The 27,668-nt window shown below is 38.9% G+C and overlaps 1 protein-coding gene across 1 annotated transcript in view; it reads right to left on the reverse strand.

Annotated features, from left to right (window-relative positions):
* FAF2 (Fas associated factor family member 2) overlaps positions 1–27,668 on the reverse strand; it is a 77,373-nt gene that overhangs the window by 22,589 nt on the left and 27,116 nt on the right. The window contains exon 2 of the mRNA XM_047090837.1: positions 8,710–8,778. Within this exon, the coding sequence (XP_046946793.1) occupies positions 8,710–8,778 (69 nt within the window). The remainder of the gene's footprint in view (positions 1–8,709; positions 8,779–27,668) is intronic.

Raw genomic sequence — 27,668 nt, forward strand, 5'->3', positions numbered from 1 at the left:
AACCACAATGAGATACCACCTCACACCTGTCAAAATGGCTAACATTAATAACTCAGGCAACAAACAGATGTTGGCGAGGGTGCGGAGAAAGAGGATCTCTTTGCAACTGCTGGTAGGAATGCAAAATGGTGCAGCCACTCTGGAAAACAGTATGGGGGTTCCTCAAAAAATTAAAAATAGAACTACCCTATGACCCAGCAACTGCACTACTGGGTATTTACCCAAGAGATACAGATGCACTGTTTTGAAGGGGCACATACACCCCAATGTTTATAGCAGTGCTATCGACAATAGCCAAAGTATGGAAAGAGCCCAAATGTCCATCAAAAGATGAATGGATAAAGATGTGGTGTGTGTGTGTATGGAGTATACACGGCAATCAATGGAGTATTACACGACAATCAAAAAGAATGAAATCTTGCCATATGCAACTACGTGGATGGAAATGGAGGGTATTATGCTAAGGGAAATTAGTCAGAAAAGACAAATATCATATGACTTCACTCATATGAGGACTTTTAGATACAAAACAGATGAACATAAGGGAAGCAAAAAGAATATAAAAACAGGGAGGGGGACAAAACATAAGAGACTCTTAAATATAGAAAACAAGCAGAGGGTTGCTGGAGGGATTGTGAGAGGAGGGGATGGGTAAGGGGCATTAAGGAATCTACTCCTGAAATCACTGTTGCACTATATGCTAACCAACTTGGATATAAATTAAACAATAAACTTAAAAAAATGGTAAACTTTTATGTTATGTACATTTTACCACAATACAAAAAAAGGCATGCAGTACGGATACATGCTACAACATGAATGAATCTTGACAATATTATCTTAAGTAAAAGAAGCCAGTCACAAAAGACCACATACTATGATTCCATTCATATGGAAGTACAGAAAAGGGAAATCTATAAATGGAAAGTAGATGAGTAGTTGCTTAGGGGCAGGGAGGGATAGAAGCAGCAGGGTAATAGCTAAAGGGCATGGGTTATTTTGCGGGGGCGGGGGGGGGTTCTCAATATTTTAAAACATTTTTGGGAAAATATTTTAAAACTGATGGGGGTAATGGATGCGCAACAATGTGAATATACTAAAAACTACTGAATTTCACATTTGAAATGGGCGAAATGTTTGGTATGTGAATTACATATCAATAATAAAGCTGTTAATTTAAAACCCACAACTAACAGCAATTATTGTCAATTATAAATTAGAATTTGCGAACTTATATCTGCCACTGTAAACCTACCAATTTCCTAATACCTCTTAAAAGCTTTTCTGATGAGTTTGGTGGTGCTTTTAACACATGAAATTATGTATATGGTAAAATGCAACAACATTTGGAAGATCTGTATTAATTCAGTGAACAATATTTTCCAAATAATGAATGTTTGAAGTAATGAAATCAAGCTACAGTCAAAAATCCTCACAAAGTACAAGACACATCGACCACTTTTCAGCAGGACCTTGTGGGAGGGGAGTGACAAAGAAAGCACGAGGCCCAGGACAGCAAAGGGGAGACCAGATGTAGTCTTAACACTGATATGAGTCAAGTTAACTGCGAAGTCAACTGCCATGGTGGGAGGATACTCAAGCAGTCCTATGGAGCATTTCACATGCCAAGGAACTGAGAGCCTCGTGTCAACCACCAGCACTACCTTGCTAGATGCGTAAACTGGTGCTCGTGGTTTGGCTTTCTAGAGAAGACAACAATACTTAGAGAAGTAATGGGAGGAGAAAGCAGGTGGCCGACACGAGATAGCTCATCTGATAGCTGCTGCCGCCAGTTCCATTTCCGACTCATGATGGCCTTTAAGGAACATTTTATTTTTGGGAAACAGATATGGGGGAAGTTCAACATGTGAAAGGACTAAACATATAACTTAAGAAAAAGATGACTGGGGCGCCTGGGTGGCTCAGTCGGTTAAGCGTCCGACTTCAGCTCAGGTCATGATCTCAGAGTCTGTGAGTTCAAGCCCCACATCAGCTATGTGCTGACAGCTCAGAGCCTGGAGCCTGCTTCATATTCTGTGTCTCCCTCACTCTCTGCCCCTCCCCTGCTCATGCTCTGTCTCTGTCTCAAAAATAAATAACATTAAAAAAAAAAGAAAGAAAGAAAAAGATGACTGGATCCAGCATCCTGAAGCCCACCCATCCCCAAATATTCTCTCCAAGTCAGGCTCAAGGCACAAAGCCAAAGAGGGGCTAGAGGAGTAGCCAGGGGGCTTCAAGGATGCCGGGGGAGGTAATGAACTGACTAGATCTTAAAAGTTTTCATCACAAGAATAAAGTCTGTAACTATGTATGTTGACAGATAGTAACCAGACTTACTGTGGTGATTATTTTGCAATATATAAAAATAATCATTATGTTGTGCAACTGAAACTAATAACATTACATGTCAATTATACTTCAATAAAAAACATTTTTTTAAGTTTACTGAGAGAGAGAGAGGATGAGAGAAGCAGAGAGAGAGAGGGAGACAGAGAATCCCAAGCAGCCATCCAGGTGCACCAAGAAAAATCATTTTTAATTAAAACAAATAAAAATTAAGACTAGACCTCAAAAAAAGAACTGAAGAAAAGTGATGCCTCTCAGAAAATTGTGTGTGAAAGCGTCTACTAACTACATTAAAAAGACCATTCGTAGCGTGGCCTGGATGGCTCAGCCAGTTAAGCGTCTGACTCTTGACTTCAGCTCAGGTCATAATCTCACATTTAGTGAGCCAAATTTCTTGATAAACACCTAGCTGTCAACAGTGGTTACTTCTCAGAAAGAAGGAATAGAAAGGAGGTGGGGGGTTGGATAGAGATGAAATGTAAGCAACATCAAGCCCCACACATTGGGCTCTGCACTGACAGTGTGGAGCCTGCTTGGGATACTCTTACTCCCTCTCTCTCTGCCCCTTCCCTGCTTGCACAGGTGTGCGTGCATGTGTGTTCTCTCTAAAAATAAACTTAAAAAAAAAAAAAAAGACCATAAGAAACTTAAAAAAAAAAGTGCAAGACAGATCAATAGATTTCAACGTAAAAGAGAATGAAAAGTTCCTTGGTATGGTTTCAAATTCCATATTACAACTAACCTTTAAGAAACTTATCACACTATCAAAGAACATCCATGGTTATCTGAAAAGGCTGTTGAAATACTCTTCCCATTTCCAACTATATCTTATGTGAAACTGGATGTTCCTCATATACTTCAAAACTACGCATCATGGAGTGCCTTGGGTGGCTCAATCGGTTAAGCGGTCCACTCTTGATTTTAGTTCAGATCATGATGGTTCATGAGTTTGAGCCCGTAACAGGCTCCCCTTGACAGCATGGAGCCTGCTTAGAATTTTCTCTCCCTCTCTCTCAAAATAAATAAGCTTAAAAAAATTTTTTTTAATTTAAAAATAAAATTATGTATCACAAGAGATCAGAGGCAGAAGCAGATAAGAAAATCTAGTTTTTTTCTTTATTTTTTACTTATTTTTAATGTTTGTTTATTTTTGAGACAGAGTGCAAGTGGGGGAAGGGCAGAGAGAGAGGGACACACAGAATCTGAAGCAGGCTCCAGATTCTGAGCTGTCAGCACAGAGCTCAAACCCACAGATCATGAGATCATGACCTGAGCCAAGGTTGGATGCTCGACTGACTGAGCCACCCAAGCGTCACAGTTTTTTTCTCTATTAAGCCAAACATTAAAGAGATTTGCAAAAATTTATGTTAACATGTAATGAGTTTATTATTTTTAAGATGAACTAAAAATTTTTTGTTTTAATTTGTAATATGTTAATATATCAACTGATATAACCCATATATAAAAAGAAGCTCTATGGAGGTTCCCAATATTTTTTTTTTTTAAGTTTACTTATTTTGAAAGAGAGAGTCACAGAGAGAGCACGTGCACAAGTGAGGGTGGGGCACAGAGGGAGAACAGAGGATGGAGACAGGCTCTGTGCTGACAGCAGAGAGCCTGATGTGGGGCTCAAACTCACTAACTATGAGATCATGACCTGAGCCCAAGTCAGACACTTGACTGACTGAGCCACCTAGGTGTCCTGATTCCCAATAATTTTTTTTTCATGTTTATTTATTTTTGAAAGTCAGAGAGACCATGAGCAGGGGAGGGGCAGAGATAGAGGAAGACACAGAATCTAAAGAAGGCTCCAGCCTCTGAGCTGTCAGCACAGAGCCCAATGCAGGGCTCGAACCCATGAACCGCGAGATCCTGACCTGAGCCGAAGTTGGATGTCTAACCAACTGAACCACCCAGGCACCCCCAGGTTCCCAATAATTCTTAAGTATAAAGAGTGACACCACAAAGTCTGAGAACCTCTGGTTTATTTCGGGGAAAATATACATAGAGTTTTAGGCATAAAAGTATGTGGAAACAAATAAAAAATTGTTAATATCACTATGTTGGAGATTTAGGACTAAAAATTTGCAGTAGGAAAGTGATCTGAATGGGATTTTTTTTTTCATATTTCATCTTAGGCTTTAAACTTTTTAAAACCAGATTTTAATATAGTTCATGTATTATTTTTATGAGTTACCAAAACAGATTTAAGTGAAAAAAGCTGTAAAGGTGGCATAATCCCACCTGTGTAACAAGAAAATTATACTTCGATTTATGCAGTCATCTAAATGCATACAAAAAGTCTGAAAGGTGGGGCATTTGGTGGTTCAGTCAGTTAAGTGTATGACTTTGGCTTAGGTCATGATCTCACGGTTTGTCGGTTCGAGCCCCACATCAGAATCTGTGCTGACAGCTCAGAGCCTGGAGCCTGCTTCAGATCCTGTCTCTCCCTATCTTTCTCTGCCCTTCCCCAACTTGCGTGCACACGTGTGCGTGCGGGCTCTCTCTCCAGTAAACATTAAAAAAAAACATTAAAAAACATTAAAAAAAACTTAGAAAGTCTGAAAGGCTATACACTAAAACTTAACACCAGCTATCTAAGAAGTGGTGGAATTAAGGGAGAACACTTACTTCCTTTTTTATTGATTTTTTTTTTTTTTTACAGCTTTAATTCTTTACATTTTTTGGAATTCTTTGTGTGGGTATGCACATGTGCAGTTATTTTTGCAAAAAGCTTCTAATATTTTGATAAGTTGTTTCCTATTAAAAGATGGTTGACATTATACCAGGTAACTGAAAATCAATAAAGAAAAGCAGTGGGGTGGCTGGGTGGCTCAGATGGTTGAGCATCCAACTCTTGGTTTTGGCTCAGGTCATAATCTCATGGTTCGTGGGTTCAAGCCCCAGGTCAGGCTCTTCACTGTCAGTGCAGACTGCTTAAGATCCTCTGTCTCCCTCTCTCTCTGCTTCCCCTATTCCCCAAAATAAATAAATATTAAAAAAAAAATAAAGAAAAGCAGGGGCAACAGTATTAATACATCAAAGTAGAATTTAAAACAAAAAGCATCATCTGATATTAAAAGATATTATAAAAAAGCTCTAACAGCCACTTGTCTTTCTGTGTCAAATAAAGTAGTCAAACTATACAAGAGTAAGGAAGTATTTCCCCGAAAATAGACATAAAATGTATTAATGCTTTTTATCTGCACCATGGACTGCCCTTTCACAGCATGTACAAAAAATAAGCATTTCTTTGATATATTTGTTTTTAACACTGGAAAAGCATATACATATATTTCCAGCACATATTAGAAGGTCCAGAAGGACATACATTAAAACATCAAACGTGGTTATCTTAAGTGTGATTACCAAGAACTTTCATTTTCAATTTTATCAACTCTTGTGTTTCAAATTCTGGGAAGACATGTATTATTTTTATAATTAGAAAAAAAAATCATCAGTAAGAAATAAAGAAATCTATGAAACCACATTCAAGTTCATCATGTCCAGTAGTCTCATTAAGTAAACAGAAAAGAAATAGCAAATTTTAATTATACATGTAATAAGCTTGACTGAATACAGACACGAACCTTTATCCAATAAAAACCCACATTCCTTGATAAACATCTAGTTGCCAACAGTGGTTACTTCTCAGAAAGAAGGAATAGAAAGGTAGGGGGTTGGACAGGGATGACATGTAAGCAACTTACACGGGGTTTAAGTTTATCCATATTTGTTTCAAAGAAATTTTAAACAAGTAATGCAAAATGTCTGGCTTTCAGGAGCTGGATGGAAGGTACATGGTTGTTCCCCTTATCTCTGTATTTTCTCTAAGTTTAAAACATTTAATTAAAAAAATATATTTCATAATGTTAATGAAACATTATTAAGCTGTAAGGACCTTGGGGCGCCTGGGTGGCTCAGTCGGTTGAGCGTCCGACTTTGGCTCAGGTCATGATCTTGCGGTTCTTGAGTTTGAGCTCTGTGTTGGACTCTGTGCTGACAGCTCGGAGCCTGGAGCCTGCTTCGGATTCTGTGTCGCCCTCTCTCTCTGCCCCTTTCCCGCTTATGCTCTGTCTCTCTGGGTCTCTCAAAAAATAAACGTTAAAAAAAAAACTTTTTTTAAATAAAAAAAAAAAGCTGCAAGGACCTCAATAAATACCTACATGAAATAAAATGAAAGACTGATATGAAAAGGTAAACAAAAAACAAAAGAACGAGCTACTACAAACTCCAAATATGTTCCTAAATAACCCTTGGGTCAAAGAAGAAAATCAAAACTTTAACAGTGTATTTTCTTCTGAAAATTCAGAGCCTTCAATGCAAGGAAGAATACAAATAGATTAACCAAGCTATAAAAATCAAATGCTAAGAAAAAGAATATGAATCTACAAAAGGGTGAACAGATTTTTCTTAAAAAAATAAAAAAGAAAGAATAAGAACTGATAAATACAAGAGCTTTTTATAAACCAAACACATTCAAATAAACCAGTCTCCAGCAAGTCTCATTTTTAAAAAAGAAAATATAATAAAAACAATGAGAGGATAATAGAACAGATACAAAAGAGAGTAGAAAACATGCTACTTTGTATAGCCTATGCTAAAAACTTTGGAAATATCTAAGAAAAAAGCATCTCCTAGGAAAGCTCATCAAGAAACATGTAATGTAGCTAAGAGGTGCCTGGATGGCTCAGTTGGTTAAACATTCAACTCTTGATTTTGGCTCAGGTAATGATCTCAGAGTTCATGGGATCAAGCCCCAAGTCAGGCTTCACACTGACAGCATCAAGATTCTCTCCCTCTCACTCTCCCCTTCCCCGCTCACTCTCTCAAAAATAAGGAAACTTAAAAAATAAATAAATAAATAAAAAGATGTAACAAAGAAATTGTGAATGATGGGAAAACATGAAAAAGTTAATAGAGAACTGGCAGAAACAAAGTTTCAAGTGCTTTCTTTCAAATCTGCGCTATATATATACCCTTCTCAATTCATTTTATCAAGCCTGTGATCTAATAAAGCCACCTTATGCTTGAAATAAAAATCTAACAAGGAGATAGCACAAAATTATCATACAGATCATCATTTCCTCTGCCTAAAATGCAGAAAATCCCCCCAAGATTTTCACATTCATCATCCCTTTTCATTATTTGGGTGTCAGCTCAAATACAACCTCCTCAGAAATGCCTTTCTTTACCATCCTATTTATTTTTTAAATGTTTATTTATTTTTGAGAGAGAGAGAGAGCAAGCAGGGTAAGGGCAGAGAAAGGACAGAGGATCTAAAGCAGGCTCTGCACTGACAGCAGAAAGCCTAATGTGGAGCCTGAATTAACAAATCATAAGATCATGACCTGAGCCAAAGTTGGGGGCTCAACCAACCGAGCTACCCAGCTGCCCCTTCACCACCTTATTTAAAATAACTTCCCAGATCCTGTTACATTTCGTACGCTCATCTTATTCACAGCATTTATTACAAATTGAAATTATCTAGAATTTCATGATATCTAGAATTTCATGGGAGTAGGCTATTAGTCTTGTTCTCTGGTATAATTCCAGAGCTTAAAAGTTTGTTGAATAACTAAATATAACTTAGGAATACATTTTCAGAAATCTAGCACCCAATTCAAATAACATACTATAATTAAAACACAGTAATCTCACCAGAGATCATATGAATATACTAAGGTTGGAAGACAATCAGCAGATATTTATCGAGAGTCTATGATGTGCTGGGATCAGTTTTAGATGCTCTTAGGAAGACAGCAGTTAACAAAACCAAATATAAATATTTCTACTTGCATGGAGCTTAAATTCTAGATTTGTCTCCAAACAACAACTAACATCACACTCAATAATAAAACATCAGAGGCATTATAGGGTGGACAAGATGTTTGCTATTACCATTATTAATTGACATTGTTAGGACGTTCTAGCAATTCAATGATCAAGTAAAAGTAACAAAAGATTTATATACTGAAAAAAATCATTGAATTGCAGATGATACAACTACCTAGAGAATCCAAAAAAAAAAACCTATCAAATATGTAATAAGAAAGTTCACATTAAGGTATCTGGTTACAAACCAAATATATAAAAACCAACTTTTTCCAAAGAGCCACTGAGAAAAAAATAAGAGGGAGGGACACTACACAGAAGCATCTGGTCACCATCTTTTATAAAATTTTATAATAAAGCTTTGATCATAATTTTTATCTTCCCCACAAATCTTTTTAAGATTAAAGAGTTGTAAATTAAAAAAAATTTTCTATGAAAAGAAAGGATTTCTGTTGTGGAAAAATACATGTCTTTGGTTCACTATCAAACTAGGGGAAAAAAATAGGCTCAGAACGAATCATACTATACCTCTATGTTCCAGTTATGCTGTTCCAAGGTATGGCGACATTGATCCATAGATTCTATGCCAGTCAGATCCTGAAAAGAAGGAAAAACCAAAAAGTTACTTAGGGAAAAATCATCAGTAAATATGTAGATATTTTTGCCCCTAATACTTATGAATGTTGTGGGGAAACTACACTGAAAAGTACTGAAGGTAAATGCTCCAGTATGGTAAAAACTTCACTGTTCAGAATTTATCCAGTCTGTTATAGCAGGTATTACTGCCATAGAACAAAAACATGGAGTTTCTTACCCTTTAAAACCTCAAGGCTTTCAATTAAGATGATTATTGATTAAAATCAATTTCTCCTCTCAAACTGAAGTTTAAAAACTTAAAGATTTTGGGGCACCTGGGTAGTTCAGTAGGTTAGGCGCCCAACTTCAGCTCATGTCATGATTTCACGGTTCGTGGGTTCGAGTCTCATGTGGGGCTCTGTGCTGACAGCTCAGAGCCTGGAGTCTGCTTCAGATTCTGTGTCTCCTCTCTCTGCCTTTCCCCTGCTCATTCTCACTCTCTCAAAAATACACGTTAAAAAAAAAATTATAAAGATTTCTTCAACCACTAGGTCTAGAAAAATATGTTGAATATTGTTAATGTTCAACAAAAATTCTGTTAATAATACATAATAATAAAATAATACAAGTTTCCTGCAAAATACCATCCCCCTTTTTTAGATGTTTTACTATCTCTGAGAGAGAGAGAGAGACAGAGTGCAAGCAGGGGAGGGACAGAGAGAGAGGGAGACACAGAAACCAAAGTAGGCTCCAGGCTCTGAGCTGTCAGCACAGAGCCCCATGCGGGGCTTGAACTTATGAGCCGTGAGATCATGACCTGAGCGGAAGTTGGATGCTTAACTGAATGAGTCACCCAGGCACCCCAAATGGCATTTTACCTACTGTCATATAACCTACCTTATAATACGAACTGTGTGTAAACTATTTTCTTTTAATTAAAAAAAAATTGAGAGAGAGCACACATGAGTGGGGGAGGGGCACAAAGGGAGAGGGAGAGAATCCCAAGCAGGCTCCACATTGTCAGCACAGAGTCCAAGGCAGGGCTCGATCCCATGAACTGAGAGATCATGACCTGAGCCGAGGTCAAGAGTCAGACGCTTAACTGAGCCACCCAGGTGCCCCAAAACATTTTATTAAAAAAAGTCTGTTGGGGCAGCTGGGTGGCTCAGTCAGTTGGGCGTCCGACTTTGGCTCAGGTCATGATCTCACAGTCTGTGAGTTCGAGCCCCGCACTGGGCTCTGTGCTGACAGCTTAGAGCCTGGAGCCTGCTTCAAATTCTGTGTCTCCCTTTCTCTCTGTTCCTCCCCCACTCATGCTCTCTCTCTCCATCAAAAATAAATAAAAAACTTAAAAAAAATTTTTTTTTAATAAAAAAAAGTTTGTTACTCATGTTTCCCTATGAAAAGTATTTCCCCTACCCTCTTCTCCTTGGATTATTCTCAGGTTTCACTTTGTTTCTTCTCTGGCTCCTCTTCTACCCCTCTTAAATGGAATTTCCCTATGGATGTGTCCCTGGTTTTTGTCTCTCTATACCTCCCCTCCCTGGCAATCACATATATATATACATATACATATACGTATATATATATATGTATATATGTATATGTATATATATACATATACGTATATATGTATATACGTATATGTATATATATGTATATACGTATATGTGTGTGTATATATATATATATACATATATATATAAATATTTAAGAGAGAGTGGGAGAGAGGGGCAGAAGGAAGGAGGGAGGGAGGGAGGAAGAGAGGGAGGGAGGTTGGGGGGGGAGCAAGAGAGAGAGAGAAAATATTTTAGGATCCATGCTCAGTGGGGAGTCCAACATGGGGCTCAATCTCAGGACCCGAGCTGAAATCAAGTCGGACACTTAACTGACTGAGCCACCCAGATGCCCTGGCAATGTCATTTAATCCTTAGACTTCAACCACCCTTTCTACTCAGATGACTCCTAAACAATTTCTGGGCCCGCCATCTCTTCTGAAGTTTAGCAGCACATTTCTAATAGCCTATTCAACATTTTCACCCGCATGTGGCATCAGTACCTCAAATGCATCATTTAAAACCACTACATATGTTAACGACACTATCACCCTCCAAAATAGATAGGCAAGGATGACATCTGGAACCTCAGCTTCATTTTTGAGTATTCTATTCCCTTGAATTCCACGCTTCATCAGCAATAAAGTTCTGGCCATTTTCTATATACATCTGTAACCACATTTCCCTTCTCACAGCCAGCATCTTTAATCAACACTTCAAGTGAACTGTCAAAATAATTTTTCTCTCTCCTTCTAACTATTCTTCCTATCATGTATATGTGTGTGCATGCATGTATGTGTATCACTCCTTGGCTCAAAACTTTTCAGTTGATTGGATAATACATTCCAAAATCTTTAGCCTAACATTCAAGTACTCCTATAATGTGGCCCCAGCCTCTCTTTCTAGATTATTTGCTAACTGTTTCCCTTTTGGTGTCCAATACTTAATAAATCTAACAGTTCATATGTACATCTAATGACCAGAATTTCCACAAAGCTAAATCCTAGACTTTTTTTCGAGGACTAATACAAAAGCCAAATCCATCCATCCATCCTTTCATGTAACAAATGTCTATTGTTACTGTCTATTCTGTGTGTTATTTACTACGTCCAAGAGATACGGAGATGATAACGGAGATGATACAGTCTCTATCCTCAAGAAATTTCTCCTAACAACCAGCAAGCAACAGAAGAAAGACATTGATCTCAATCTCACAAAAATGTGGTAACATGCACTTCTGAATCAGGAGCCTAAGGTTCTTACACTGATTCTGACCCCGTAACCATGGACCAGACACATTTTAACTCTTTAGGATTTAATTTTAAAAGATTTTAGCTCCCTTTATGTGCACCATGAAGGACTTAGTTTGGGCTGGTTGCCCTTTCCAGAGCTTAAAAACAAACAAACAAACAAACAAACAAACAAACAAACAAACACCTAGAAGTCTGGATTAGTTAGGTATGCAATTATTTATTTTTATTAAAAATTTTTTTTAAAGTTTCTTTATTTGAGAGAGAAACAGATCAAGCAGGGGAGGGGCAGAGAGAGAGGTAAAGAGAATCCCAAGTAGATTCTGCACTATTAGCACAGAGCCTGATAAGGGAGCTTGAACTCAAATTGTGAGTTCATGACTTGAGCCGAAATCAAGAGTCAGAAGCATGGGCTCCTGGGTGGCTCACTCAGTTAAGCGTCAGACTTTGGCTTAGGTCATGATCTCCTGGTTCCGGGGTTTGAGCCCCGCCCTGGGCTCTGTGCTGACAGCTCAGAGCCTGGAGCCTGCTTCAGATTCTGTTTCCATCTCTCTCTGCTCCTCCCCTGCTCGTGCTCTCTCAAAAAATAAACGTTTTAAAAAAAAAAAAGTCATGCTTAACCGACTGAGGCACCCCTGAAAATTTTCAATGTTTATTTATTTTTGAGAGAGAGAGAGGGAGACAGAATCCAAAGTAGGCTCCAGGCTCTGAGCTGTCAGCACAGAGCCTAATGCAGGGCTTGAATCCACAAATTGCAAGGTCATGACTTGAGCCAAAGTCGGATGCTCAACCGACTGAGCCACCCAGGCACCCCAAAATTGTTTACTTTTTAAAAGTCCCACAACAAATTTTGATTTTTTTTAATGTTTAAAGTACCATGGGGCACCTGGGTGGCTCAGTTGGTTAAGCTTGGTCCAAGACTTGATTTTGGCTCAGGTCATGAACTCACAATTTGAGTTCATGTGAGGTTGAGCATGGAGCCTACTTGGGATTCTCTCTTCCTCTCTGTCCCTTTCCCCCACTCACGTGCTCTCTCTCAAAAATAATTTAAAAAATACTTTAAGACTAAGAAAATAATAAAATACTGTGCAAATTTCAAAACTGAAATTGAAAAGCTCTATTGAGTACCACTGGCTTTGACAGCTCTGACAGTAAGGACTTTAGTTCCTGACCATTCTAGGCCTCTGACCAATTTGGCTGCTGCCTTCTGGCTTATAATAGGCTCCTTCTTAACTTCCAATTTCCTCACAGCCTTCTGCAGAAGACTGCAATGTCCAGGGTTCCCTCCTCTTCTGTACATATTCTCTTTAAGAATTAGACTCTACTTCTGCCTTCTTCTCAGGGTGTAATGGCCACTCAATCTTTAAAAACTAAAATTGTTTTCTCTCTTATGTACCTATTATTTTCTACTTTCTACCATGATTATTTATACTCATTCTATTGCCTTATCAGAGGATACAGGCTCCTTGAGAGCACTGTCTGTGATTCATCTATATATAATGCTCCCCTGTACTTAACACACAACACAGTAAGGACTTTATAAGTTATAGAAATAGTATAAATTAAACAGACCCTTTTTGTATAAGCTTTAATAACTGTTGCTATAAACTGAAACCTTTAGACATTTTCACCAGATCTCAACTGTCTATTAAAATCCTGGGGCTTTAAAATCCCAAACGTTCTGACTACATGTTAAGCTGGCTGTTAAAAACACAAATTTGCAGAATCTTCCTGAAAATTAAGAAGTCAGAGATGGGGATTTTTTTTTTTTTTTTTTTTTTAAAGCTCCTGAGCTGATTCTAATGCACAGCCAGACTGGGAAATTCACTGGGAAATTCTACGTAGAACCAGAGACTATATTATGTCATTTATTAACTTTAAAAAATTTTTTTAATGTTTATTTTTGAAAGACAGAGAGACAGAGAGCAAATGAGGGGAGGGGCAGAGAGAGAAAGAGAAACAGAATCTGAAGCACACTCTAGGCTCCACACTGTTAGCACAGAGCCTGACACGGCGCTTGAACCCAGGAACTATGAGATCACGACATGAACCAAAGTTGGCCCCTTAACAGACTGAGCCACCAAGGTGCACCACTTATTAACTTTTTTAAAAAGGAGTTAGAAACATTGCAGGAGAGAACAGAGTAACTGCACATCTTCAATACTGAAACACTTAACCTAATTTACAAGCAAAACTCTTTTGTAAGTGGTGAATCAGGGTAAACTGGATGCCCAAGTGAACAAGCCTGCTTTCAATCACTACTGTTGAGTACTGGAAACATGCACTAGGACTAAGCAATGCTAGACACACCTAGGACAGGTGTAATTTATTCATCTAGCAACAGATGTTCACCAATCCAGTATCCTAGAAATCCAGATACAAATATAATACCTGGTCTCATTCAGTTTACATCCTACTGGAGGCAGACTCACCAAAGCAAACCACACACACAGAGCAAATAAATGAACAAAATTTTAGGGTAGGGGATTCCTTTGGAATAGGTGTTCAAGGAAGGCCTCTACAAGGAGCAAACATTTCAGCAGAAAGCTGATGAAACATTAGGGCCCAGCCATGGAAAAATATGCGGGGAAAGTATCCTAGGCAGCAGGACAACAAATGCAAAAACTCTGAGACAAAAGGACATATGACATTACGCATTTGTCAAAACCCAGAGAACTTTATGGCAGAGTGAACCTTAATGCATGTAAACTTAAAAAAATCGTTTAAAAGGTCAGAAGATCCTAGGATGGAATACAGTCTGTGACAAAAGAATGTAATTGTATTATAAATATATGAAACAACCTCTTTGAAGAGGGTGAAGGGGAGAGTTGCTGACCTAACTGTGGAAATGAGTGGGGTCTGAAAGGCTAAAGGCAAAAGAAACCGCACGTAAGTGCAATCTCTAGCTGATAAAGTTGTTTGCCATGGGGTATGAGTTCTGAAGCCACTAAATCTATATACATATACTGGAACTGAAAAATTAAGTAAACAGATGTGGGGTGGGGGGAGACAGTTTTCTCTGTGATGAGGTGGGAAGTTACAGATAACCAAGGGGAGAAGGCTAGAATGATCCATGTGGTAATGGATTAGAGTTGGGAGACATCTGAATCAACTCATGTTTAGCTTAATATAGAATGGTTACAGAGAGAAGCAGATAACTGAGTATATACACATGTATGTCCCTGTTGCATCAGCTGAGAGGGCCCAGAGGCAACAACACACATTCCAGTAAGTAGCAAGCACACATAATGCTCAGATTTTGGTTGCTAATACTATTCTCCAAAAAAAGGAACCAGGCTCCTTAGAGAAAGAGATGATCTTAGGACTGGGGCAGGAAATATATAGGATGACCTCAGAGAATTTCATAGTGCCAGAAAGTAAGGAAGTGCTCAAAAGAACCCCACAATGATGGGGGTATATAAAGAGATACAGGAATCAACCCAAATAGCTCCCAGTGGCCAAAGATGATACAATTTGAGTAACAAAATAAAGTAGTAATGGATTATAATCCTGAATACAAACTAAATATCCACGAGTCCATATAAATACATAATTGAATAAATAAATGGGGGAGAGTAGACAAACAGCCTATGCAGAACAACTCCAAATAATTGTGTGGATACTATCCCTTCAAGGAGGTGGAATATAATTCTCTACTCAAGTGTGAGCTGTGTGCAGTAACTTCTTTCCAAAGAGTATGGTATGGAAAAGAACGGGAAAACATTAACTTTATAGTGGGGAAACCCAACAGACACTACCTCAACCAGGTGATCAAGGTCAATGTCAATGGTGATAAATCCTGTTGACAGTATGCATCCTTGATAAGATGTAATAAAAAAGCATTTTACCTTTGTGTTCTTCCTTCCAAAAATCCATAACCCTAGCCTAATCATGAAAAAAACATCAGGCAAATCCCAATCTAGGGGCATTCTACAAAATACCTGACCAGTACTCCTGAAAACTCTCAAGGTCATCAAAAACAAGGAAAGTCTAAGAAGCTGTGGCAGCCAAGAGGAGCCCAAGCAATTTGCCTACTAAGTGTAATGTGATATCCTAGATGGGATCCTGGAACAGAAACACATTAGGGGGCACCTGGGTGGCTCAGTCAGTTAAGCATCATACTCTTGGTTTTGACTCAGGTCATGATCTTGTGGCTCTGGTTTCAGGGGTTCGAGCCCTACATCGGGCCCTGCACTGGCAGCACAGAAATCTGCTTGGGATTCATATTCTCTCTCTCTCTCTCTCTCTCTCTCTCTCTCTCCCCCTCTCCTTGACTTGTGCTGTATCTGTCTCTCCCAAATTTAATAAATGAACTTAAAGAAAAAAAAAAAACCTTTAAGAAAACATCAAAAACTAAGGAAATCAGACTGAAGTATGAACTTTAGTTGATAATAACGTATCACTGTTGGTTCAATAAGTGTAACAAAGGCATGAAATAATAATGTAAGAATGTTGATAAGGAACACCCAGTGCAGAAAATATGGGAAGTTTGTGTACTATTTTTAAAACTTTTCTGTAAATCTAAGTAGCAAGTTTACTTGAAAATGTTTAAAAAACAAAAGTAGGGGACACTTCTGAGACAGAATGAACTTAGCAAGTTAGCAGATAATGTCTGAGAAGTAGGCAAGGAAGAGAACATTCATCTAGGACGGTGCTTCTCAGCCTAACTTGCGTATCAGAAGTACCTGAGAGGAATCTACAGATGCCTAGACCTCTACCCCAAGCAATTTAATCAGACTCTCTGAAAATGTTAACTTAGGCATAAATTTTTTCCTAGGGGAGTGAGAACTTTCAGGTGATTCTACTGTACAGGATTGAGAATCACCAATGAAGAGCTTTAATTCTAAATTCAATGGGAGTGTCATTCTGTCTGTGAGAAGCATTAATTGCAGAGGGAATGAAAGAGAACAAGACACCAGCTAGGAGACTATACAGATGTCTGTGAGAAAGAGAATGGTAGTTTACGATGGTAGCAGTGAAGAGGGAAAGAAGAGGACAGATTTAGGGTATATTGTTAAAGCTAGAGCCAAAAGGACCGAATGATAAATATGTGGGGGTGGAAGAGAAATACTAAGATGAACCCAAGCTTCAGTGGAGGGATGATAGTGTTATTTACTAAGAATGAGGAAAACTGTTGATATAATTTTGTACATCTTTTTGAGAATCATTTACTTCTGGTAAAGCAAAGTGTTTAAAAAAAGATTAGGGGAAAAAGTAGAAACACACTGCCAAAGATGAATGCACTCTATGCTTAGATGTATCATATGGGAATGGACCGCCTGATCGCAATGCCAGCCAGCAAGATGGATAGTGATCTATCCAAAGGGTCAAACGCAAAACATGAGGAACTCACTTGCCACCCACTGTCTGAAAACAGTTGCACTCAGAGCCTGGATAGGGTTGGCTACCTTTTCTCAGTTTCATATTTTTTTTCTAAACCTAGGATAAATTAGGCAAAGAAAGTTTAAATACTAGAGAAAGATGGGAAAAAGGGAGGTTTCCCTGTGGTCCCAATCACTACCAATACAACTGGTTTACATTTTAGTATTTCCTTGTAATTCACTGCACTGCAAGAAAAGGATCTGGGATTTTGATTCAACCTCCATTCAAACATTTTAATTATAGATGGAACTGGTTAATGGGCGTTGCTTCTCTTTTCTAAACTGTAAGCATCTTGAGAAGAATCCACTTACTTTTGCTTTCTGATCTTCGTAGGACTCTTCTGGTGTTGTCTTTCCTGACTTGGGAACCAATCCCTCCACTGCTCTCTTTCCACTAATCAGCCCTGCCTCCCACATCACTGCTAACAATCACTGGTTGAGGAGTTTTCTATATTTTCTCTTCTCTGTGAGACACCTCTCTCCTAGATACACAAAATTTTGAGCACTCCTACTTATTTTATCAAGTACTCTCTTATATATTACTCTTCATAACCATTTTAACGGTTATATAATACAGTAATTGGCCAAAACAATTTACATACAGATGTTACAATTGCTTCTGATTTCCCACTATTAAAATAGCACTTTGATGAATATTTCTGTTACAACGTTTCTCTGTATTCAGAATTTCCCCCTTTAGGATCCAATCAAAATTATGATCGAAGGAGTATGCATAATTTTTCAAGTTCCTGATACATATTGCCAAAATCTACTTCGGAAGGACTATTTCAATTTAGGGCTGGTTTCAATGTGAATCAAAAGCTAAGTATGTCTCGAGCCAGTATTCATTCTCATTTCAGTGCCAAAGTGAGTTGTGCAAAGCCAGCTTTGTTCGAACAAAGAATATGGCAGTTTTGGCTGGAGACACTGCATTAGCTTTGTTACCAATTCTTTCGCAGCAATAACATGTTTGGCTACCGGCACTTATGGAAGATAGGTGAAACAGAGAAGTTAAAGAAATGATGGATTTAATAACCTTAGTCACTGGTTTCCAGTTCCTCCCAAATTAATTTCTTTAGAATTCAACAGGTTATAATTCTTTTCATTTTTAAACTTATTTATTTATTTAGTAGGCTTCACACCCAGTGTGGAGCTTGAACTCACAACCCTGAGATCAAGACTTGAGCTGAGATCAAGAGTCAGATGTCCAACCAACTGAGCTACCCAGGCGCCCCTATAATTCTCTTTTAAAAGGAACTTTTTCTTTATTTTTTTAAGGCACTCTCTATGCCCAATGTGGGGCTCAAACTCATGACCCTGGGATCAAGAGTCAGTCTCCACTGACTAAGCCAGCCAAGGGCCCCTCTTTTTTAACCCTGCACTCCAAGGAACTTTTTTCTAATGTTTATTTTTTATTTTTACGAGGAAGCACGTGTGTGTAAATGTGGGAAGGGCAGAGAGGGAGAGAGAGGACTGAAGAGGGCTCTGTGCTAACAACAGATAACCCGTTGTGGGGCTCAAATTCATGAACCTCGACATCATGACCTGAGCTGAAGTCAGATGCTTTACGCAGGTGCCTCAGGAACTTCTTTTTAAACACTATATGTTAACTCTAATGGAATTTAAGATTTTTATTAAAAAAAATTTTTTTTAAACATCTGCACAGAGTGCAAGCCGGGGAGGGGCAGAGAAAGGGAGACACAGAATCCAAAGCAGGCTCCAGGCTCTGAGCTGTCAGCACAGAGCCTGACACAGGGCTCGAATTCATGAACTGTGAGATCATGACCTGAGCCAAAGTTGGCTGCTGAACGGACTGAACCACCCTGGTGCTCTGAATTTAAAATTTTTAAAAAGGAATTTTCTTTCTTTTTTTTTTTAATTTTTTTAACGTTTATTTATTTTTTGAGAGACAGAGAGAGACAGAGCATGAGCAGAGGAGGGGCAGAGAGAGAGAGGGAGTCACAGAATCTGAAGCAGGCCCCAAGCTCTAAGCTGTCAGCACTGAGCCCCATGCGGGCCTCGAACTCACAAGCCGTGAGATCATGATCTGAGCTGAAGTCAAACGCTCAACCGACTGAGCCACCCAGGTGCCCCAAAAGGAACTTTCTTTTGAGAAGAGAACTGCATCCCAAAGACACAGTGCAGTGCCTTAGCAAACAGTTAATAAACTGTGGAAACTGTCTAAACGAATAAATGAATGAATCCTGTTCTTACACCAACAATCAACTTTTATCTCTCTAGTTTTTTGTTTTTTTTTCTTAAAGATTTTATTTTCAAGAACCTCTACACCCAATGCAGGGCTTGAACTCACAATGCTGAGATCAAGAGTCACATGCTCCCCCAACTGAGCCAGCCAGGCACCCCATCTCTCTCTAGCTTTTAAATACTGTTCCTCTCATTATCATTTACTCCTACTTTGTGTCAGGATGCTAGCCACCTTTACTTCATCTTCCTCAACAATCCTGAGATAGATATTGCCACCATACCCATCATGAGTTGAGAATACAAAGACTCTTTGAAAAGAATTATGTGGGGGCGCCTGGGTGGCTCACTTGGTTGGGCGTCTGACTTAGGCTCAGGTCTTGATCTCGCAGTTCGTGAGTTCGAGCCCTGCATCAGGCTCTGTGCTGACAACTCAGAGCCTGGAGCCTGCTGCAGATTGTGTCTCCCTCTCTCTGCCCTCCCCTGCTTGTGCTCTCTCTCTGCGTCTGAAAAATAAACATTAAAAAATTTTTTCTTAATGTTTAAAAAAAAAATTATGTGGAAGCATTCCCACACTAAGGCAGGTACATCATAAGTACTCAAAGGTTAGCTAAATCTGCTAACCTTTATTTCCTAGTTGGCTTGCTTTCCAGTACTCCGGTTTACATTAAGATCTACTAACATCTGAGGTGACTTGAGATGGCATTGGACAAAACCGCTGCTGTGGCTACAAAGATTAATTTTAGTACCTGGATATTAACATTGGGACCTTCTCCCTCTAATCTCCCAGGGCCACTGTCTAATGTCAAAGCTATTACAAATCCCCTCCTGGGTAGGTCCATCCAGGTCTGTCTTACTGAGATATCCCTTGCTCCAAGATGATCTTTCCCTCCTTCCTCCTCCCCTCAAAGCTAACTCCCCTTCTATTAATTGCTCTCCTAAGGATTTAGGATAATGCTACATTTAGTTACAGCTATTTACACAACAGTATAATTGACTTGTAGCATTAGTAAGAGAAAGGCAGTATGTATCTCTAGGGCAAAAAATATCCTGAACCCCAATCAATCTCTAACTAGTAAGATGCATAGAGGAAATTGGAGGAAAGTGTGCAAACTATTTCTATATCCTTCTCCTATTCCATCTTTGGTCTAACTTCCTCCTCTCCCAAGTCAGAAGACAACAAACAGGATGTCAACACCACCTGGCAACTCACTTCTGAAATACTGTGATCCTTGACTTAACTTTTAAGTATGATTCAAGGAAGGTATCACAAACAATAGATGATATAGTGTTTTAACTAGATGTCTCATTCAACTATTTGGATAGGGATTAGGTAACACTCAAGATTACCCAAGTGTAATCACTGGAGTGCTTTCCTAAGAAGTATTTCTCTTCCCACACCTCATCTGTTTATACTAACACTGTAGGAGGTTGATGTGAAATCTCAGTTGAAATTTAAGTGCTCTCTTTCCTCAACAAGATATTAGCCAACCAGCTCCAACAGTACATTAAAAAAATTATTCACCACGACCAAGCGGGATTTATGCCTGGGATGCAGGGCTGGTTCAATATCCACAAAACAATTAACATGATTCATCACATCAGTAAAAGAAAGGACAAGAACCATATGATCTTCTCAATAGATGCAGATAAAGTATTTGACAAAATACAGCATCCTTTCTTGATAAAAACCTCAAGAAAGTAGGGATAGAAGGAGCATACTTCAAGATCATAAAAACCATGTATGAATGACCCAATGCTAATATCATCCTCAATGGTGAAAACTGAGAGCTTTCTCCCTAAGGTCAGGAACAAGACAGGGATGTCCACTCTCACCACTGTTATTCAACATAGTATTGGAAGTCTTAGCCTCTGCAATCAGGCAACACAAAGAAATGAAAGGAATCCAAATCGGCCAGGAGGAGGTCAAACTTTCACTCTTTGCAGATGACATGACACTCTATATGGAAAACCCAAAAGATTCCACCTAAAAACTGCTAGAATTGATTCATGAATTCAGCAAAGTTGCAGGATATAAAATCAAGGCACAGAAATTGGTTGCATTCCTATACACCAACAATGAAGCAACAGAAAGAGAAATCAAGGTTTCGATCCCATTTACAGTTGCACAAAAAACCATAAAATACCTAGGAATAAATCTAACCAAAGAGGTGAAAAATCAATACACTGAAAATTACAGAAAGCTTATGAAAGAAATTAAAGAAGACACAAAAAAATGGAAAAAGATTCCATGCTCCTGGATGGGAAAAACAAATATTGTTACAATGTCCATACTACCCAAAGCAATCTACATATTCAATGCAATCCCTATCAAAATAACACCATCATTCTTCACAGAGCTAGAACAAAGAATCCTAAGATTTGTATAGAACCAGAAAAGACCCCAAATAGCCAAAGCAATCTTGAAAGAGAAAACCAAAGCAGGAGGCATCACAATCCCAGACTTCAAGCTATTCTACAAAGCTGTAACCATCAAGACAGTAATGGGACTGGCACAAGAACAGACACTCAGATCAACAGAACACAATACAGGACACAGAAATGGACCCACAAACATATGGCCAACTAATCTTTGACAAAGCAGGAAAGAATATCCAATGGAATAAAGACAGTCTCTTCAGCAAGTGGTGCTGGGAAAACTGGACAGAATGAACCTGGACCACTTTATGACACCATACACAAAAATAAACTCAAAATGGATGAAAGACCTCAATGTAAGACAGAAACCCTTCAAAATCCTTGAGGAGAAAGCAGGCAAAAACCTCTCTGATCTTGCCCGCAGCAACTTCTTACTCAACACGTCTCCGGGGGCAAGGGAAACAAAAGCAAAAATGAACTACTGGGACCTCATCAAAATAAAAAGTTTCTGCACAGCGAAGGAAACAATCAGCAAAACTAAAAGGCAACCAACAGAATGGGAGAAGATATTTGCAAATGACATATCAGATAAAGCGTTAATATCCAAAATCTATAAAGAATTTCTCAAACTCAACACCCAAAAAACAAACAATCCAGTGAAGAAATGGGCAAAAGACATGAATAGACACTTCTCCAAAGAAGACATCCAGATGGCCAAGTGACACATGAAAAAATGCTCAACATCACTCATCATCAGGGAAATACAAATCAAAACCACAATGAGATACCACCTTACACCCATCAGAATGGCTAACATTAACAACTCAGGCAACAACAGATGTTGGCGAGGATGCGGAGAAAGAGGATCTCTCTTTTTTTTTTAATTTTTTAACATTTATTTATTTTTGAGAGAGAGAGAGAGGCAGAGCAGGAGTGGAGGAGGGGCAGAGAGAGAGAGAGGGAGACACAGAATCCGAAGCAGACTCCAGTCTCTGAGCTCTCAGCACAGAGCCCGATGCGGGGCTCGAACTCACGGACTGCGAGATCATGACCTGGGCCGAAGTTGGACACTCAACCGACTGAGCCACCCAGGTGCCCCAATCTCTTTTGCATTGTTGGTGGCAATGCAAGCTGGTGCAGCCACTCTGGAAAACAGTATGGGGGTTCCTCAAAAAACTAAAAATAGAACTACCCTACAACCCAGCAGTTGTACTACTAGGCATTTATCCATGGGATACAGATGTGCTGTTTTGAAGGGACACATGCACCCCCATGTTTATAGCAGCGCTATCAACAATAGCCAAAGATTGGAAAGAGCCCAAATGTCCATCGATGGATGAATGGATAAAGAAGATGTGGAGATGTGGTATATATATACAATGGAGTATTACTCGGCAATCAAAAAGAATGAAATCTTGCCATTTGCAACTACGTGGATGGAACTGGAGGGTATTATGCTAAGTGAAATTAGGCAGAGAAAGACAAAAATCATATGACTTCACTCACATGAGGATTTTAAGAGACAAAACAGATGAACATAAGGGAAGGGAAACAAAAATAATATAAAAACAGGGTAGGGGGCAAAACAGATGGGACTCCTAAAAATGGAGAACAAACTGAGGGTTACTGGAGGGGTTGTGGGAGGGAGGATGGGCTAAATGGGTAAGGGGCACTAAGGAATCTACTGCTGAAATCATTGTTGCACTATATGCTAACTAATTTGGATGTAAATTTTAAAAAAGAAAAAAGAAAATTAAAAAGAAAAAAAGAAATTTAAGTGCTCTCTAAATTCCAATTGGATTGTTAGCTCTAGCTTGTTTGGGATAGATTATTTGTTTAAAAAAATTTTAATGTTTTATTTTTGAGAGAGAGTGAGCATGAGTGGGGGAGGGGCAGAGAGAGAGGGAGACACAGAATCTGAAGCAGGGCTCAAACTCACAAAATGCGAGATTGTGACCTGAGCAGAAGTCGGATGCTCAACTGAGCCCCGAGGTGTTCCTTTTTTTTTTTTTTTTAATTTTAAGTTTATTTGTTTATTTTGAGACAGAGAGCACAAGTGGGGGAGGAACAAGAGAGAGACAGGGGAGCACAAGAGACAGAGAGAGAGGGAGAGAGAGGGAGAGAGAGGGAGAGAGAGGGAGAGAGAGGGAGAGAGAGGGAGAGAGAGGGAGAGAGAGGGAGAGAGAGGGAGAGAGAGGGAGAGAGAGAGAATCCCAAGCAGGCTCTGCACTGTCTGCTCAGAGCCCGATGTGGGGCTCGAACTCAGAAACCATGAGATCAAGATCATGACCTGAGCCAAAATCAAGAGTCAGATGCTTAACCGACTAAGCCACCCAGGCACCCCTGAATATTTTAACTTGTTTTCAGTTATTCCCAGAGAGAAACTTGGCAAAAACCAGGGATCTTTGTTCCCTCCTTCCTACTACACAGATACCTTTGCTTTATGCAGTAATAATACGCCTTCTCTGGTAGAGGCAGGAGAAATGGAATTTGAAGTCCCTTCACACCCAGCAATCACACTCACCCAGCCTCTGATCTATACCTGAAACTCTTATACTCAAATCTTATTATTCACATTTAATTATTAAGCTCCCAAATTAAATAACAGCAGCTTCCATTTACTAAGCACCTACTACTATGTAATAGGCACTGTAAGTAATAAAGCCTTCATTTTCCCCACTGAGAAAGCCAAGGATTCAAAAGGATAGGTAACCTAAGAATATCCTTGTCTAGGAATAACAACAAATGGTGGAGCTGAGACTGAAACCTAGAATAACTACATCCAAAGTCCAGGCTGCTTCCTATGCCACAATGCCTCCCATTTTTATTTGATTAATTCATACTATAAAACAAATTTTCAGAGGCACCTGGGTGGCTCACTCGGGTAAGTGTCCAACTCCTGATTCTGGGTCAGGTCATGATCTCACACTTCATGAGATCAAGCCCCATGTTAGGTTCTGGGCAGACAGCACAGAGCCTACTTGCAATTCTCTCTTCCTCTCTCTGCCCCTACCCTGCTGGTGCTCTGTTTCTCTCAAGATAAACTTAAAAAACAAAAAAAAAAACAAAAAAAAACAAGTTTTCAATAAATCCTCAATTCAGAAAATTTCAGCAAAAGTTTTGAGAATGTCTGGAATGCTTTAAGTTTATTGATTGGGAGAGAGAACGCAAGCAGGAGAGGGGCAGAGAGAGAGAGAGAGAGAGAGAGAGAGAGAGAACCCAAGCAGGCTCCACACGTCAGCATGGAGCCCAAGGTGGGGCTCCATCTCCCAAACTGCAAGATCATGACCTGAGCCAAAATCAAGAATTGGATGCTCAACCAACAGAGCCAACCAGACACCCCTAAAACCTGTTTTGTTTTTGATTTTAGAGAGAGAGGCAGAGTCACACCAACTGAGCAAGCTAAGTGTCCCTGGTCACTTCTTTCTTAATTATACTTATTGGTAGCTAAATATCAGCCCACAAGTGTATATAAAAGTGTTCTCATTTATGTGTAGTGTCAACAATTTATTGGTATAGTTTTGCTCTACAAACAAAGGGTTTGATGTCAATTAAGCCTGGAAACGTTACATACCAAAATCCCCTTTTTGGGTATTCCCAATATATCTTTTAAATTTCTTGCTTTTAGGTAAAAAGAAAATTTAACTTCACAACTTCACAACTCCACAAAGGGAAAGATCTATTTTAGAAGAACACTATTAATATCCAATGAAGAGCTTTCCTGTAGAACTGGCTTGGGAATCACAGATTAGAGGCCACCACTGGATGTCAAACTAAATGGTCCGTGTAAATCAAGAGATAATCCTACCCCCTAAACAGATTCTTAAATATTTGAGAACTGACTGGACACAATGACAGTACCCAGGATGCTTTATGTGCAAATATTTGAATCTACATTAAAGTACCATTTGGATGAACATTTCCAAAAAACAATCAATAGTCTTAATCCAAGCAATTAAGAGTAGGTAGAATAAGCAGTTACCTTTGTTGGAAAGTTAGAGGATACCAACATCTTCAATAACCCTTCACTCTAATTCTACCACTAACTAGCTTGGTGACTTTAGGCATCTTTCTGAGATTCAGTTTCCTTATTTGTAAAATGTAAATAAAAAATGATTAACTCATTGGGTTGGAAAGATTAAGTATACAATGTTCAATTCAGCTATTATAAGGAAACATGAAGAAAACATTAAAAATGCAAATGTAGTAAAACTTAGTTTCATGTGGACAAGTAAAAGACATTTGTACATCAAATGAGATTATTGTGTGGATTTTTTTTTCCTTTCATTCTGTTAAAGTGGTATATTACACTTGAACCATTGTTGCATTCCAGGAACAAATCCTACTCGGTCATGGCATATAATCCTTTTAACATGCTGCTAAATTCAGGGGCACCTGGGTGGCTCAGTCAGTTGAGCATCTGACTCTTGATTTCAGCTCAGGTCATGATTTCACGATTCCTGGGATCAAGCCCCACAGCAAGCTCTGTGCTGACAGTGCAGCCTGCTTGGGATTCTCTCTCTGCCTCTCCTCTGCTTGCACTTTCTCACTCCCAAAATAAATAAATAAACTTAAAAAAAAATGCTGCTAATTTCAGTTTGCTGGTATTTTGTTGAAGATTTTTGCATTAATGTTCATAAAGAATAATGGACTCTAGTCTTGTGTCTTTCTTTGCTGGCTTTGGTAACAAGTTAATTCTGGCCTCAGAATCAGTAAAATGTTCCCTCTTTTTCAATTTTTTGGAAAAATTTGAGAAAAATTGGAATTGGTTCTTTATACAGTTGATAGAATTCACCAGTGAATCCATCAGGTCCAAGGCTTTTGTCAGGAGTTTTTTTTATTATAGATTCAATCTCCTTACTAGTTATATATTCAGATTTTCTATTTCTTTGTGATTTAGTCCCCAGGAGATCTTATGTTTCTAGGAATTTGTCCACCTCATCTAGGTTACCCAATTTGTTGGCACACAACTGTTCATAATACTTTTATCAATTTTATTTCTGTAGGGTTGGTAATAATGTCTCCGTTTTCATTTCTGATTTTAGTAACTTGGATCTTCTTTTTTTTCTTAGTCCACTGAGCTAAAAGTTTGTAAATATTGTTGATCTTTTCAAAAGAACCAACTTTTGAGGGCGCCTGGGTGGCTCAGTTGATTAAGCATCTGACTTTGACTCAGGTCATGATCTCATGGTCTGTGAGTTCAAGCCTGGGATCAGGCTCTGTGCTGACAGTTCAGAGCCTGGAGCCTGCTTTGGATTCTGTCTCTCTCTCTCTCTCTCTCTCTCTCTCTCTCTATCCTCCCCTCTCCCACTCATGCTCTGGGTCTCTCTCTCAAAAATAAACAAACATGAAAAATTTTTTTAAAAAGGGGGTGCCTGGGTGGCTCAGTTGGTTGGGTGTCTGACTTCGGCTCAGGTCATGATCTCACCGACCATGGGTTCGAGCCCCGCATCGGGCTCTGTGCTGACAGCTTGGAGACTGGAGCATGCTTCAGATTCTGTGTCTCCCTCTTTTTCTGCCGCTCCCCTGCTCAAGCTCTGTCTCTGTCTCTCTCAAAGATAAATAAACATTAAAAAAAAATTTTTTTTTATTAAAAAAAAAAAAGAACCAACTTTTGATTTCACTGATTTTCTCTATTGTTTTTCTATTCTCTATTTCATTTATCCAGGCTCTAGTCCTTATCATTTCCTTTCTTCTGCTAGCTCTGGGTTTAGTTTGTTCCTTTTCTAATTCTCTAAGTTATAAAGTTAGGTTGTTGATTTGAGAGCTTTCTTGTTTTTTTAGTGTATAGCTAAAAACTCTCCCCATCAGCACCTCTTGCTGTATCCCTAAGTTTTGGTATGTTGTGTGTTTATTTTCATTTGTCTCTATGTATTTTCTAATTCCCCTTGTGATCACTTCTTTGATCTACTGGTTAAGAGTGTGTTGTTTACACAAATTTGTGAACTTTCATTTTACTGGTTATTTTTCTAACTTCACCCAGTTGTGGTTGGAGAAGATACTCTGTACGATATATATAATTTTAAGTCTACTGGGACATAAGTTATGTACAGAAAACCCTAAAGATTCCCCTCCCACCCACACAAAAAAACCTGTTAGAACTATCAAATGAATTCAACAAAGTAGCAGGACATAAAATCAAT

Source organism: Lynx rufus, unplaced genomic scaffold (genome assembly GCF_022079265.1).
Source record: "Lynx rufus isolate CCGP_SWC_20201006 ecotype Redwood Valley unplaced genomic scaffold, mLynRuf1.p SCAF_1, whole genome shotgun sequence".
Classification (NCBI taxonomy): domain Eukaryota; kingdom Metazoa; phylum Chordata; class Mammalia; order Carnivora; family Felidae; genus Lynx; species Lynx rufus.